General features: G+C 44.1%; 1 protein-coding gene across 3 annotated transcripts in view; it reads right to left on the reverse strand.

The window, feature by feature from the left end:
* NASP (nuclear autoantigenic sperm protein) overlaps positions 1 to 10,908 on the reverse strand; it is a 40,501-nt gene extending 29,593 nt beyond the window's left edge. For 2 of the 3 annotated variants that reach the window (XM_025991933.2, XM_025991931.2), the window contains exon 1: positions 9,550 to 10,908. In XM_025991933.2, the coding sequence (XP_025847718.1) occupies positions 9,550 to 9,608 (59 nt within the window). In that variant the 5' untranslated portion in view covers positions 9,609 to 10,908. The remainder of the gene's footprint in view (positions 1 to 9,549) is intronic. The other variant, XM_072724118.1, reaches the window with a different exon arrangement.
* Positions 10,909 to 16,625: the final 5,717 nt, after the last annotated feature.

Genomic DNA, 16,625 nt, shown 5'->3' on the forward strand with positions numbered 1-16,625 from the left:
GACGTTAAGGAGGACACACGATGGGCAGCCCTGGTGGCCCAGCGGTTTAGCGCTGCCTTCAGCCCAGGGCCTGATCCTGGAGTCCCAGGATCGAGTCCCACGTCAGGCTCCCTGCATGGAGCCTGCTTCTGCCTGTGTCTCTGTGTCTCTTTCTCCCTCTCTCTGTGTCTACCATGAATAAATAAATAAAATCTTAAAAAAATAAAAATAAAAAAAAAGGAGGACACATGATTTAATGAGCACTGAGTATTGTATGAGACTGATGAATCACATTTACCTCTGAAACCAATAATGCATTTTATGTTATTGAATTTAAATAATTTTTTTTAACCATTAAAAAAAAAAAAAAAAGCTTTCTCCATAGCATGTTTCTTTTGAAAAGCAGGTACTTTCCCACTGTTAAAATACCAAGTTTAGGGATGCCTGGGTGGCTCCCAAAGGTCTACCTTTGGCTCAGGGCGTGATCCTGAGGTCCTGGGATTGAGTCCCACAACAGGCTTCCTGCATGGAGCCTGCTTCTCGCTCTGCCTATGTCTCTGCCTCTCTGTCTCTCATGAATAAATAAATTTTAAAAATATAAATAAATAAATAAATAAATAAATAAATCTATCTTATCTTTAAAAGAAATAGACTTTATCTTAAATAGATTATTTTCAAGTATCTGCTAGTGGGTTTATTACTGACAGCCCTGGTTTTTAACTTCCCAATATGGCTAACAAAGAGCTAGGAGTACAAGCTATAAACACAAGTGCTAATTCTGCCATATTCTTGCTATTTGTGCTTGCATTATCACCTTCAATCCACCGTTTCCAAGCAGGAATCTTTTTTATTATTATTATTCATGAGAGACACAGAGAGGGAGGCAGAGACACAGGCATAGGGAGAATCCGGTTCCCTGTGGGGAGCCCGATGGGGGACTCCATCCCAGGATCACACCTTGAGCCACAGGCAGACGCTCAACCTCTGAACCACCAAGCATCCCTAAGCAGGAATCTTTTAAACACATTGTCCATTTTGTAAGAGCTAGTTTAAACTGGAAAAAGTCAAAAAAATAAAAAATAAAAAAATAAACTGGAAAAAGTCCTATCAAGACTTATTGTAGCAATCATTTAGCCGATATATACACAAACATTGGATCATTACGTTGCATACCTGAAACTGTCAATTAGATCTCATTTTTAAAAAACCTAATGTGGGTAGCCCTGGTGGCGCAGCGGTTTAGCGCTGCCTGCAGCCCAGGGCATGATCCTGGAGACCCTGGATCGAGTCCCAGGTCGGGCTCTCTGCATGGAGCCTGCTTCTCCCTCTGCCTGTGTCTCTGCCTCTCTCTGTCTCCATGAATAAATAAATAAAAATCTTTTGAAAAAATAAAAATAAAAATAAAAAACCTAGTGTTGGGCAGCCCTGGTGGCGCAGCGGTTTGGCGCCACCTGCAGCCCCAGGCTTGATCCTGGAGACTCTGGATAGAGTCCTACCTCGGGCTCTCTGCATGGTGCCTGCTTCTCCCTCTGCCTGTGTCTCTGCCCCCCCCCCCCCCCCCCGTGTCTATATGAATAAATAAAGTCTTTAAAAATAAATAAATAAAATAAAAATAAAAAACCTAATGTTGGGCAGTCATGGGTGGCTGGGCGGTTTAGCGCTGTCTTCGGCCCAGGGCGTGATCCTGGAGAACCTGGGAGATCCCATGTCAGGCTCCCTACTTGGAGCCTGCTTCTCCCTCCGCCTGTGTCTCTGCCTCTGCCTCTCTCTCTCTCATGAATAAATAATAAAATCTTTTAAAAAATAAAAATCCTAATGTTTAAAAATAAGTCATGAATAAGGCAAGTGTCATACAGTGTCAATCTCTGTATCATTATTAAAGCTTAATTCTTCCCTATCTTGGAGAACACTTCCTTAAACTAGAATGTAAATTCCAAGCACTAGACTTTATCTAACTTGCCTTGTCCCACTTTCCATTTAGAAGAGGTAACAAGGAGCAAGTGGATGAGTTTATAGGAGCCAGATTATTTTGTTTTAATGCCATGTAAGGCTTTAAAAGTTTTTATTCTGAAGTGACTCAGGTATAATATAATCAAATTTATATTTTATATACTCTAACTGTAGTACAAAAAATAGTTTGAAGTAGATAAAATTAGAAACTAGAAAATCAGTAAAACCATTATAAAAATAACATTGTACCTTGAAAAAAAATAATAACATTGTAGGGGCACCTGAGTGGTTCAGTCAGGTAGCTGGCTGACACTTGGTTTCAGTTCAGGTCATGTTCTAGTGATCATGACATCAGGCCCAGTGTCCAGGTATGCTTCAGATTCTTTCTTCCTCTCCCTCTCTCTCCAGCTTTCGTACACCTGTATGTGCTCTCTCTCAAATAAATAATAAAATACTGGGGTGCCTGGGTGGCTCAGTTGGTTAAATATCTGCCTTCCACTCAGGTCATGATCCAAGGGTCCTGGGACCTGGCCTGCTAACAGGGAGCCTGATTCTGATTCTCCCTCTCCCTGCCTGCCTCTGCTGAATGCTCTCTCTGCTTGTGCTGTCAAGTAAAATCTTTCAAAAACAAATTACTTAAATCTTTTAAAACAATACTTTAAAAAATAACATTGTTAAGCACTCACCAGTGAGAAAATTTACTTCCACTGTTTATGGCCTAGACAAATAAAAAGGGCCTGAACTAAGGTAGCACTGGTATAGTCTGAAGAAGAGATGAATTAAAGCAGTGGTTCACAAACTTCAGTCAACCTGAGAATTACTTGGAGAACTTGTTTTGTTTAAGATTTTAAATTTTTTTTTATTTATTTATTTATGATAGTCATACAGAGAGAGAGAGAGAGAGGCAGAGACACAGGCAGAGGGAGAAGCAGGCTCCATGCACCGGGAGCCTGATGTGGGATTCGATCCCGGGTCTCCAGGATCGCGCCCTGGGCCAAAGGCAGGCGCCAAACCGCTGCGCCACCCAGGGATCCCTTGTTTAAGATTTTATTTATTTATCCACGAGAGACACAGAGAGAGAGAGAGAGAGAGAGAGAGAGAGAGAGACAGGCAGAGGGAGAAGCAGGCAGAGGGAGAAGCAGGCTCCATGCAGGGAGTCGGACATGGGACTCGATCCCGGTCTCCAGGATCACGCCCTGGGCTGAAGGCAGCGCTAAACTGCTGAGCCACCCAGGCTGCCCAAGAACATGTTAAATGCTAAATGAATGGGACGCCTGGGTGGCTCAGAGGTTGAGCATCTGCCTTTGGCTCAGGGCATGATCCCGGAATCCCTGGATCAAGTCCCACATCAGGCTCCCTACATGGAGTCCACTTCTTCCTCTGCCTGTGTCTCTGCCTCTCTCTCTGTGTGTCTCATGAATAAATAAAATCTTAAAAAAAAAAAAAAAGCTTGGTGAAATAAATCAGAGAAAAATAAATACCATATTCCACTCATATGTGGAATTTAAGAAACAAAACAAAGGAAAAAAATAGACCAAAAAAACACTCAACTATAGAGAACTGATAGTTACCAGAGAATTCAGTGGGGAGGACGGTGAAATAAGTGAAGGGGATCAAGAGTACACTTATTGTGATGAACACTAAGTAATGTATAGAATTGCTGAATCACTATACTGTACATTTGAAACTAACGTAACACTGTATGTTAGTTATAATGAAATTTTTTAAGTTAAAAAAAGGAAAGGTATTTACCCTGCAGATACACTACTCCATTGTTTATTACAAGGCTATCCACTGTAGTGCTGGTTTCGCAGCACATATACAAGTTACTCACTGTAGCACTATTTATAATAACTCAGTATTTGAAACAACTCCAACGTCTATCAGTAGGTAATTTGTTCAATAGCCACAAAATAGAGCACAAGACAGCCATTAAAAATTAAGGAAACTATGCCCTGATGAGGAATGATCTCCAACATGTATTGCTAAATGCCTAAAAATGTGTCAAATAGGCTATCATCTATACAATTTAGAATTAATAACTATACACAGTTTTGGTTTTTTAAAGATTTTATTTATTTATTCATGAGAAACACACAGAGAGAGGCAGAGAGAGAAGCAGGCCCCTGTGAAAAGCCTGATGTAAAACTCGATCCCAGGATCCCGGGATCATGACCTGACTCCAAGGCAGATGCTCAACCACTGAGCCACTCAGGTGCCCCTAGTTTGCTTCTATATGCATGCATAAGGTTGTCATTAGGGATACATAATAAATTCCTAACACTGGTTCACTGTGAGAAGAAAAACTATGTGAAAATTAGGAAGTAAGGGGTAGAGGACACTTTACTGTAAAACCAACATTCTGGATTTTGAATCAGGAATGTATTTTCTAGAGCAGCGCGGGAGGCTCAGCAGTTTAGCACCGCCTTCAACCCCAGGTGTGATCCTGGGGACCCAGGATCGAGACCCATGTCAGGCTCCCTGCATGGAGCCTGCTTCTCCCTCTGCCTGTGTCTCTGCCTCTGCCTCTCTCTCTATGTGTGTGTGTCTCTCATGAATAAATAAAATCTTTAAAAAAAAAAAAAAGTAGAAAAAAAAGTAAATCTTAAAAAAAAAAAAAAAGAATTCAATGCAAACATCTGACTGCCAAAAACACATGCAGTACCTATTCATTTTCATTTAATCCTCTCACAAATTTTGTGGTAGATGGCAATACTCCTCTATTTTACAGAGAAATAACTTACTCCATTACACAAATGATTTACTAACATGTATGACCACATCACATTTCATACTATACTTCAATTGCCTACTGACTTTCTGGGTTGCCCAAGAAGATTAAGCTCTAAGGAAAAAAATCCTATCTATCTTATTCTAGCTGTATCCTAGCACCAAGCACAAGCCCTGGTCAGTATTTGTGAAAATAAGTGACCAATTCTGAATCACTAGGAGAGGGCAAGTGACTGCCACTTAGCTTGTGAGGTGCCTCAGTTTCATCAACTATAATAGTACTTATCTCACAGGATTTTTGAAAATCAAACAAGAAAGTTGACAAGGCACTTTATTCAATGAATCAATAGCAATTATTAACAAAGATAGGAAGAAATGGAGGTAAGAAAAACAAAATTAGGAGGGAGTGACCAGTATTAGATGCAGCAAAAAGGTTAAGAACTAATTAGAAAGCTAAGAATAAAAACTAATTTAGCATGTAGACAATCAATGGTTATTTTTAGTAATGTTGCTTAGATGGCATGAAAGGAAAGAAGCCAGATTGATACAAGCTGAACAAATGTGTATACTCAATACACACCTGCCCTATTAGATTATGATCTGATGACCAGAAACTGAGACTGAATTCATCTTTGTATCTCTAAAACCTAACACATTAAATATATATTAAATACATTTGGGCAGCCCGGATGGCTCAGCGGTTTAACAACACCTTCAGCCCAGGGCCTGATCCTGGTTCCCTGCATGGAACCTGCTTCTCTGCATGGAGCCTGCTTCTCCCTCTGCCTGTGTCTCTGCCTCCCTCTCTGTCTCTCATGAATAAATAAACAAAATCTTAAATACATACATACATTTGTTTGCAGGGCACCCGGGTGGCTCAGTGAGTTAAGCATCTGCCTTGCACTCAGGTCATGATCCCAGGTTCTGGGATCGAGCCCCGCATCCTCCTTAAGTGAGAAGCCTGCCTCTTCTCCCTCTGCCTCCTGCTCTGCCCTTGTGCTGTCAAATAAATCAATAAAATCTTTTTAAAAATTGCTAGGGCGCCTGGGTAGCTTGGTTAGGCATCTGCCTTCAACTCAGGTCATGACCCCAGTGTCCTGGGATCAAGCCCCACATTGAGCTTCCTGCTCAGCGGGGAGTCTACTCCCTCTTCACTATCAAATAAATAAAATATTAAAAAAAAAAAAAAAAAGGGATCCTTGGGTGGCGCAGCAGTTTAGCGCCTGCCTTTGGCTCAGGGCGCAATCCTGGAGACCCGGGATCGAATCCCACGTCGGGCTCCCGGTGCATGGAGCCTGCTTCTTCCTCAGCCTGTGTCTCTGCCTCTCTCTCTCTCTCTCTCTGTGTGTGTGTGTGTGACTATCATAAATAAATAAAAATTAAAATAAAAAAAAAAGAAAACAGGAAACAGGGAATTCCTGGGTGGCTCAGCAGTGTAGCGCCTGCCTTCTGCCCAGCGTGTGATCCTGGAGTCCTGGGATCGAGTCCCCTGTCAGGCTCCCTGCATGGAGCCTGCTTCTCCCTCTGCCTGTGTTTCTACCCGTTTGTCTCTCACGAATAAATAAAATCTTAAAAAAAAAATTGAGTGGACTTCATTTTAATTTTTTTTTTTTTTTCAAAGATTTGAGGGGATCCCTGGATGGCTCAGTGGTTTGGCGTCTGCCTTCGGCCCAGGGCTGATCCTAGAGACCTGGGATCGAGTCCCAGGTCAGGCTGCATGGAGCCTGCTTCTCCCTCTGCCTGTGTCTCTGCATCCCTCTCTCTGTGTGTGTCTCATGAATAAATGAAATCTTTAAAAAATAAAAATAAATAAAAATAAAAAGATCTGAGAGAGCGTTTGTGCATGCCAGCAGGGGGAGGGGCACAGGAAAAGAGTAGACTCCCCACTGAGTGTGGAATCTGATGAGGTGCTGATATCATGAACCAGAGATCATGACCTGAGCTGAAACAGAGTCAGACACTCCTCTACATCACTTGCCATCATGGAAATACAAATCAAAACCACAATACATACCCCTTACACCTGTGGGAATAGCTAAAATTAACAAGACAGGATGTTGGCAAGGATGTAGAGAAAAGGGAACCCTCTTGCACTGTTGGTGGGAATGCAAGCTGGTGCAGCCACTCTGGAAAAGTGTGGAGGTTCCTCAAGAAGTTAAAAATAGGGACACCTGGGTGGCTCAGCAGCTGAGGGTCTGCCTTTGGTTCACATTGGGCTCCTTGTGGGGAGCCAGCTTATGTCTCTGCCTCTCTCTCTGTGCCTCTCATAAATAAAAATCCTTAAAAAAGAAAAAAATAAATAAGTTAAAAATACAGCTACCCTACGACCCAGCAATTGCACTACTGGGTATTTACCCCAAAGATACAGAGATTGTGAAATGAGACACCTGCATCCCAATGTTCACAGGAGCAATGTCCTCAAAGCCAAACTGGAAGAAGCCATGATGTCCGACAGATGAATGGATAAAAATATACACAACACACTTGAATATTTCTCAGCTATCAAAAAGATTGAGTACAGGGTAGCCCAGGTGGCTCAGCGGTTTAGCGCCTGCCTTGGGCTCAGGGTGTGATCCTGCCATCCGGGGATCGAGTCCCACGTCGGGCTCCCTGCATGGAGCCTGCTTCTCCCTCTGCCTGTGTCTCTGCCTCTATGTCTATCATTCATAAATAAATAAATACATACATACATACATCTTTTTAAAAATAAATAAATAATAAACAAACAAGTCATTTTCTTTACCTTTCCCCTTAAACACTTTAGACATTTACCTCTGAATACCACAGAGAAATGCCATCTTTACTGTTCTCTCAGACTAATTAGGTTTTCATGTAATTTACTCTCAAGGTAAGCTTCTTCATGGGTAATGAAAGTATAAAATCAAGGGGCATCTGGGTGGCTCAGATGGTTAGGCATCTGCCTTCGACTCAGGTTATGATCCTGCGTCCTGAATTGAACCCCACTTTGTAGGGCTCTCTGCTCAACAGGGGAGTCTGCTTCTCCCTCTCCCTCTGCTTGTGTGCTCCCTCAAATAAATAAATAAAATATTTTTAAAAAGTATAAAATCAAAATACTGGGATTTTACCCAGACTGTGCCACTTATGAACATAGACATTATTTAACCACTCTAATCTTTATTTTTACCTATAAAAGGAAGATAACTACTTCATCGCAAACTCATGTGGATTAAGTAAAAACACCCAAAAAAGCACTTGATACATAGAATTGGCCGGTTTTAGTTTGCACCTTATGGTAGAAGGCACTTAATAATTTTTCCTTTCTGGAGGCACACCAGTACTTTCTCTGTGTATGTGACCTGCCAGGAAGCTGGAGACTAGATCACTACTAACTTTAGCTATAGAGGGCAGGGCGCGTGGTTCAGCGATTTAGCACCGCCTTCAGCCCAGGTTGTGATCCTTGGTCCAGGATCGAGTCCCACGTTGGGCTCCCTGCATGGCGCCTGCTTCTCCCTCTGCCTGTGTCTCTGCCTCTCTCGTTCTCCGTGTCTCTCATGAATAAATAAATAAAATCTTAAAAAAAAAACAAAACACACACACACAAATCAATGAAGTCTGAAAACGGAACTTGAAACTAAAATTGCATTTTCTAGGAGTTCCCAGGTGATTCTGAGGGTGGTTTGAGAACCACTGCTCAACATGAAACCCACAGGGAAACGAACCACGAAGTGGTGGGTAGCACAGGTAGAGATAAGTAATTCTCTAGTAACTGTCAATGTATCAACACCATCAGAGTGTAAATCTATTGACCAATCATAAAATTTCACAATAACCTTTCTCTTTATAGAGGAGGAAGCTAACTTCTTAAGTGCAGAAGAGAAAAAAGCAAAAGCCCCTAAAAAACAAGGGACGACTGGGAAGTCAGACCCACCAGAGGGAAAGAGCACTTGCTTCCTCAAATTAACGGAGTGTTCCTTCTCACTCTTCAAGAAATACCTTCCGTTTGACGAGCATTGTGGCGCTTTCAAAGCAACCGTTTCTACTCCATATTCCTAAGACACTTTGTGCACACATACCCATTCGCCTAGCAACCAAACACTGCTGGAAGTAATCGGAGCTCCAAGCAACCCGAGGTGAAGATGCTTTGCGTCTCGATAAAACGCCTCCGAAACAGTAAAGTCTCTCGCCAACAGTCCCAAAGCCTAAAGAGTCCCTATTCTCTCCACTAAGAACGAGGACAGCTGAGAACTGGAGATTAGGAGATGCGCGAAGAGACGGTGGAAAACAAGCTTCACCGCGCCACACCGCGGAAGTCGGAAAATCTCCGCGAGCCGCACAGCCCCAAACAATGGAGTTTTCCCGCCTCCTCAGGACCCCGCCCCCTGCTCCTGAGCCGGCGGAGGAAAGCGAACGCTCGCGCGTATGGCCCCGCCCCTGGAGGCCCCGCCCCCTCCCGAGCCCACGGGGCCAGCCTCCCTCCTCGTGGTTTTTTTTTTTTTTTTTTTTGGCGCCAAATCTCTGTTAATTATTTTCCTGGGTTGTTTGGGAACGGTATTGGAGGTGCAAGCAAGGAGTGCAGGGACTGTAGGGGCATAGAGACGGACAGGAGCCCTGTGGCCCCGCCTCCTCGCGGATAGCCCCGGGCCGGGGGAGGAAGGAAAGGGGCAGGCGACGGAGCAGCCGCCGCTGCCCCCGGCAAGATGGCGGCCGCGAAAAGCGGGGCAGGGGGCGCCAGCCGAATAGTGTTACAGCTAATACGCGAGGTTCTCTGCAAAGGTGGGTTTCTACAGTCCAGGCCTCCCCGAACTGCGACGGTTCCTCAGTGGAGGCAAGTCCTTCCTCTCACCGGTCTCTTCCTCCCGGGGTTCCCCCGTCCACCACCCCCTCCCCGTGGACTGGCCAGTGCCTCAAGCGCTCCACAGTCCCGCTTACTTGTCGGCGGAAACCAGCTCCGCAGCGATGGCGGCAGTAGCTGTGGACTCTGCGGCCATCGTTCCCCTGAGGTGGTGGGCCAGCGGGCAGAATACAGTCTGTGAGGAAAACAGAGGGAATTTGGGAAGCCAAAGACCTATTCAGGGACAGAAAATGGCAGATTGGAGACCCCGCGCGGCTGGGCCCCTATATATACCAAAGCCCTTTGCCCCGCCCATCCACTTCCGGATCCTCCCCCTCGAATTTAAAGAGCCAGGACTCTGCCCCAGTCCAGCCCAAGGACATCCCCGCCCTCGCCGACTTGCTCTGCGGGGTACCTTCCCTGCCTGGCCCGCCTTCCCCCAAAAAAAGCAACTTCCTGCTTCTCTAGCAAGTCGCGTAAGAACTGGAATCTTGGTACTACAACTCCTGACTGGGCGTCGGCCAGCGGCTTCCACAGAAGGGGAAGCTGGTGCTGGTCTGCATGTTTGGAGCAAGTAGCCGAGAGTCTCTTTCCGGCCCTGATACTCAGGGAGGTGATCCGAAACTTTCTGCCCGTCTTCTCAGTCCTAACGGATGGACACGTAAGAGCCGAGCACCGGTACAGCAGCAACGGCTAGAACTGATTTCGGTGAGACTCGTGGCTCTCAGCCTCAGCAACAATTGACGCAAGAAAATGATACCCTAGGATTGGCTACCGCTGAAACTACCGCGCTTGATTCAAAGTCAGTGCTGCGGCGGGATACGGCTAGCTCCTCCCTCTGGGCCCGCCCCCTTCGGCTCGCCCAATCCGCTGGCGCCATCCTCGTAGCCCCTACCCACACTCCAAATCTAGCTGATCTAGTGCTCCCAGCTCTTTTCCTCCACTCAGAGGTACCGTTTGTCGTTTGCACAGTACGTGCCAGAATCCTGTGCTTAGACACTTTAAAGATGTTAGCCGTTTTATTTAATCTCAACAAAGCTACTGGTGAGGTCGAGATTATCAGTCCCATTTGGTAGAAACAGAAACCAAGGTTTAGGGAAGGTGTGACTTGTTCAGAAAGTTGCAAGACAAGTCGGTTTTGGAAAGCAATGTGCTTCATTTCCTGCAACTGGCAGAGTGGAAGATAACTGGCAGGCCGCAATGGTCGCATTTTCTCACACCTGGAGCATCTTCCATTGCCTTCAACTCTGGCCTTCCCTACAGTGATCAGAACAGGAATTTTATTTCTGTCCAGATTGGACACAATGGGAAATATTTCTGCAAAGGATTTTTCCTCCAGTCTGTAAAGGGTCAGGCAATTTGAAATCTGGGTGGCATAGAACTGGACCTGAAAATACCAATTCCTGTGGCAAACACGTGGGATCTCCATTATTAGCTGGGTGACCTGAGCCAAGTCATGTAATCTTTTAAGATTATATGTAAGATGAGGACAATATCGGTATCACTCCTTAAGAATATTGAGAGAGGGGGATCCCTGGGTGGCGCAGCGGTTTGGCGCCTGCCTTTGGCCCAGGGCGCGATCCTGGAAACTCGGGATCGAATCCCACATCAGGCTCCCGGTGCATGGAGCCTGCTTCTCCCTCTGCCTGTGTCTCTGCCTCTCTCTCTCTCTCTCACTGTGTGCCTATCATAAATAAATAAAAATAAAAAATTAAAAAAAAAAAAAAGAATATTGAGAGAGGGACGCTTGGATGGCTCAGCAGTTGAGCGTCTGCCTTTGGCTCAAGGCATGATCCTAGGGTCTGGGATCCAGTCCCACATCGGGCTCCTTGCAGGGAGCCTGATTCTCCCTCTGCCTATGTCTCTGCCTCTTTCTGTGTGTCTTTCATGAATGAATAAAATCATTAAAAAAATAAAAAGAATATTGAATTAGAAGTAATGCTTATTTCACGATCAGCACTGTACCTGGCTCATGCTAAGCACTCATTAAATGACTACTATTGTCTGATTACATGATAACTGGAGATTTGGTTTGGAGAAGGGGAGGTCTCTTCAGAGCCCTTGCAGCCAGGGCTAGGGTCTGAGAAACACATCTAGTACTTTGTGTGACCCACTTATCTGTTAGACTAATATTCACAGAGCAACTATGATGTGCAAGGCTTTATACTAGGTCCTAAGGACAAAAGATACGGTTTCTGACTTTGAGGAACTTGGCTGTATGAAAAATAGATTTTAGGGCACTTGGGTGGTTCCGTCAGTTGAGCATCTGCCTTCTGTTGGGGTCATGGCCCCAGTCCTGGGATCAAGTCCTGAGTAGGTCTCCCTGCTCAGAGGGGAGTTTGTTTCTCCCTCTGCCCCTCCCCCTTGCTCATGATCTCTCTCTTATGCTCTCTCTTTCTCAAATAAACAACATAGTTTTTTTTAAAGATTTTATTTATTTATTCATGAGAGACAGAGAGAGAGAGAGAGAGAGAGAGAGGCAGAGACACAGGCGAAGAGGAAGCAGGCTCCATGCAGGGAGCCCGATGTGGGACTCCAGGATCTCGCCCCGGGCCAAAGGCAGGCACCAAACCGCTGAGCCACCCAGAGATCCCCTAAATAATATGTTTTTTAAAAAATAGATTTTAGGGGGGATCCCTGGGTGGCTCAGCGGTTTCGCGCCTGCCTTTGGCCCAGGGCCCGATCCTAGAGTCCCAGGATCGAGTCCCGCGTCGGGCTCCCAGCATGGAGCCTGCTTCTCCCTCTGCCTGTGTCTCTGCCTCTCTCTTTCTATGTCTATCATAAATAAATAAAAATAAATCTTTAAAAAAATAGATTTTAGGGATGGTTGAGTATCTCCCTTTGGCTCAGGGCATTATCCCAGAGTCTGGGGATCAAGTCCCACATCAGGCTCCATGCAGGGAACCCGATTTGGAACTCCATCCTGGGACTCCAGGATCATGCCCAGGGCCAAAAGCAGACTCTAAACCGCTGAGCCACCCAAGGATAAAAAAAAAAAAAAAAAATTTAAAAATAGATTTTAAGGGGCGCCTGGGTGGCTCAGTTGGATTAGCATCTGATTCTTGATTTTGGAACAGGTCATTATTTCAGGGTCCTCAGATAGATCCTGACTGGGGCTCTGCCACTGCAGAGCCTGCTTGGGACTCTCCCTGCTTTCCCTCTGCTCCTCTCCCTCCTCAAATAAATAAAAATCTTAAAAAAAAAAAAAATTCTCCCTCTGCCTCTGTTCTTTCCCCTCCTCCTCTCTAATGAAAAAAAAGAAAAAAGAAAAGAAAACAAGATGTTTTGAGCTCCTTACCATTCCCTGCAAGGCCCTACATGATCTGGCTCCAATCCACCTCTCCAAATTCATCTCCTACTGTTCTCCTTCCTTTACCATCCTAATACTATGTTGATCTTTCTGTTCCTCAAAACACCCAAGCCCTTTTTCATATCCAGGAGCCTTTGCACTTGCTACCTGACTGCCTAGAAAGCTCTTCTCCCAATGACTAGCTCTTATTCATCCTTTAGGCCTCATCTTAAATATTACTTCCCCAATGAGGCCTTCCTAGGCCACTCAATCAAAATTAGCTTCCTTTTGTTTATTTCTTCCATTGTGCTCATCAAAATCTGAAGTTATTTACTTGGGTGTTTTGTTGTTGTTGTTGTTTATTCTTACCCAGCTTTAAGTATAGGCTCCATGTGACCTTTTCAGTTTTGTTTTCGGCTAAATCCCCAATGCATATAATAGTAGCTGACTTGGGACACCTGGGTGGCTCAGCTGTTGAGCATCTGCCTTCGGCTCAGAGCATGATCCTGGAGTTCCGGGATCAAGTCCCACATCGGGCTTCCTGCGTGGGGCCTGCTTCTGCCTCTGCCTGTGTCTCTGTCTGTCTCTCTGTGTCTCTCATGAATAAATAAATAAAATCTTAAAAAAAAATAGTAGCTGACTCATATTAGGTATCCAAAATGAACTTGTTAGATGAATGAATGAATGAAGCAATCATAGTATAATCATAAATAAAACTGGAAGAAATTTCACTCAGAAACTCAATATATCTGCTTAAGGGTGTCTGAGTGGCTCAGTCAGTTAAGTGTCTGCCTTAGGCTCAGGTCATGATCTCAGTGTCCTGGGATTGAGCCCTGCATCTGGCTCAGTAGGGAGTCTACTTCTCTCTCTGCACCTCTCCCCTCTTCATATTCTCTCACACTCCCTCTCTCTCAAATCTTTAAAAAAGAGAAAGAAAAGAAAAGGAAAGAAAGAAAGAAAGAAAGACAGAAAGAAAGAAAGAAAGAAAGAAAGAAAGAAAGAAAGAAAGAAAGAAAAAGAAAGAAAGAAAAAGAAAGAAAGAAAGAAAGAAAGAAAGAAAGAAAGAAAGAAAGAAAGAAAGAAAGAAAGAAAGAAAGAAAGAATCTACTTAAAATAAGAACCAAATTTCATAGTAAGTAATGAAGGTAATGGGACTTTGAAGGGGGCAGGAGTCTTATATTTAACAAGATTTAAGGAAGACTTCTAGTTAAAGATGGTGGGTTGAACACATACATTTACATCCATCCAGTCCCTTTTGAAGCCTGTCTACATAACAATAAACGAAATTCTTTTGTTTTTTGTTTTGTTGTTGCTGTTAAGGTAAAACAAGATTACATATAATGGGCCAGGAAGCCACAGCATTAAAATTTTAAAAGCTGGAAAAGTGACGGACAGGTAGTAATTGACCTAGCTAAGAAAGGAGAATCCCAATGGGGGAAAGCCAAGAGGCAACCAGATTGACAAGAGAAGGTTTGCAGCAGTTACCTTTAGGAATAGAGGATGGAGATAAGGATGTAAAAGGTTAGGCTGAAAATTTTTAAGCAGCAGTTAGACTGGGACGCCTGGGTGGCTCAGCAGTTGAGCATCTGCCTTTGGCTCAGGGCGTGATCCTGGAGACCTGGGATCAAGTCACACATTGGGTTCCCTGCATGGAGCCTGCCTCTCCTTCTGCCTGTGTCTCTACCTCTCTCTCTCTCTCTCTTTCTCTCTGTTTCTCACAAAGAAATAAAATCTTTTAAAAAAATTTGCAAAATAAATAAATATAAGTCAAAAATTGTAGTTGAGGGGCGCCTGGGTGGCTCAGTTGGTTAAGCATTGCCTTTGGCTCCTGTCATGATCTCAGGGTCCTGGGATCAAGCCCCGAGGTGGGCTTCCCATTAAGTGGGGAGCCTGCTTCTCCCTCTGCCTATGTCTCTGCCTCTCTCTCTCTGTGTGACTATCATAAATAAATAAAAACTAAAAAAAACAAAAACAAAAACGAAAATAAGAGTAAAACGTTGAGAGGCCAAAGGCCCAAGTGTTAGAGAAACAAAACAAGTATTTATATCTGAATGGGCATATTGATAGTTCCAGATGTATATACAGGTATTGGAAGTGTGGATGATCCACTGAGAGAAATGTAGAGAAAAAAAGCAATAGAACTTGTCATGAACATTCTAGAAGTTAACATCCCAACCAAGAAAGGGATTTTCAGTGTTTTAGTACTTTGAACAAATGTCAGGGCTCCTTCATGGATATTCTCCTAAACAAATACTGTTATCTTTTTTTTTTTAAAGATTTTATTTATTTATTCATGAGAGATGAGAAAGAGAGAGAGGGCGGGGCGGTGGGGGGGAGAGGCAGAGACACAGGCAGAGGGAGAAGCAGGCTCCAAGCAGGGAGCCCAATGTGGGACTTGATCCAAGGTCTCCAGGATCATACCCTGGGCCGAAGGTGGTGCTAAACCACTGAGCCACCTAAGCTGCCCTGTGATTTCTTTCAAATGCATGTTATCCGTCCCTTTTTATTCAGTCCCTTTTTTAAGTATCCTTTTTTAAGTTTGCCAATCTGACTACAGGGTTCACATGCCTTCTACACAATGCCACAAAGTCTCATTTTTCCTACTTGAGTATGAGACATACCCTCCTCTCTTGCAGACCCAAGGCAATTTCTGAGAGGTCTTAGGTTGTACTTGTGTATAAAAAATCTCGATATAAGAAAGCAGAATGTAGGGCAGCCCTGGTGGCTAGCGGTCTAGCACCACCTTCAGCCCAAGGTGTGATTCTGAGGTCCTGGAATCAAATCCCACATCCGGCTCCCTGCATGGAGCCTGCTTTCCCTCTGCCTGTGTCTCTGCCTTTCTCTCTCTCTCTCATGAATAAATAAACAAAATCTTTAAGTGGCTCAGTGATTGAGCTTCTGTCTTTGGCTCAGGGTGTGATCCCTGAGTCCTGGAAGTGGGTCCCACATTGGTCTCCCTGCATGGAGCCTGCTCTTCTCCTCCCTCTGCCTATGTCTCTGCCTCTCTTTCTCTGTGTCTCTCATGAATAAAATCTTTAAAAATAATAATAAAGGAGAGTGTCCTCATCTTTGCTTTTCTTTTTTGGTTAACTCTCAGATCTTCACTTTTCAATGGCTTTGGGTATGGTGTATGAAGTTCACCATACATCACCATTTCATGATTTCAATCTTTTACAAAATTTGCAACTTCACTTTGCAGTGAATGCATGCTGTGTTATCCAGTGACTAGACAAAGATGTCAAGAGAGCAATGCTAAAGTTAAGCAGCGTGAGATGTTTGAGTCAGGAATAATTTTTAAGCAGTCGATTTATTAGGGAATTATTTATTTATTTGTGAATAATTTAATGTTATAACTTCTGCTTCCTGGTATCGACTGAATTGTGTCCTCTCCAAATTTATATACTAAGTCCTAACTCCCAATACCTCAGAATGTAGCTATATTTGGAGACTGGCACTACAACATGGTGCTGAAGAATGTGAAACTGATGTGGACTGAGGTCCCCAAGAGTGGCTAAGCAAAAAATCTAAGTCAATCAACAAGGACTGTTACATCTCCAAGATGCTTCTGTGTGAGGACTTGGCCATCATGGTCCTGTGGAACCTACTCATCACCAGCAAGTAGGGGCCTCCTCCCTGGTGTCAGAATCCCCTCCCTCATCTTACAAAGACCTGCCCTTTATAACTGGAATAATAAAATCCTGTTTTTTCTAGTGCCAAAAGAAGAAGAAAGAGAAGGAGGAGAAGAAGAAGAAGAAATTTGGATGTAGATACAACAAAGAGAAAAGAAAATCTAGAGGCACAGGTTGATAGCCACCTATAAGCCAAGGAGAAAGGCCTGGAACAAATCCTCCCCTCATGACATTCAGAAGGAAGCGATCCTGCTGA

Source organism: Vulpes vulpes, chromosome 10 (genome assembly GCF_048418805.1).
Source record: "Vulpes vulpes isolate BD-2025 chromosome 10, VulVul3, whole genome shotgun sequence".
In the NCBI taxonomy this organism is placed as follows: Eukaryota; Metazoa; Chordata; class Mammalia; order Carnivora; family Canidae; genus Vulpes; species Vulpes vulpes.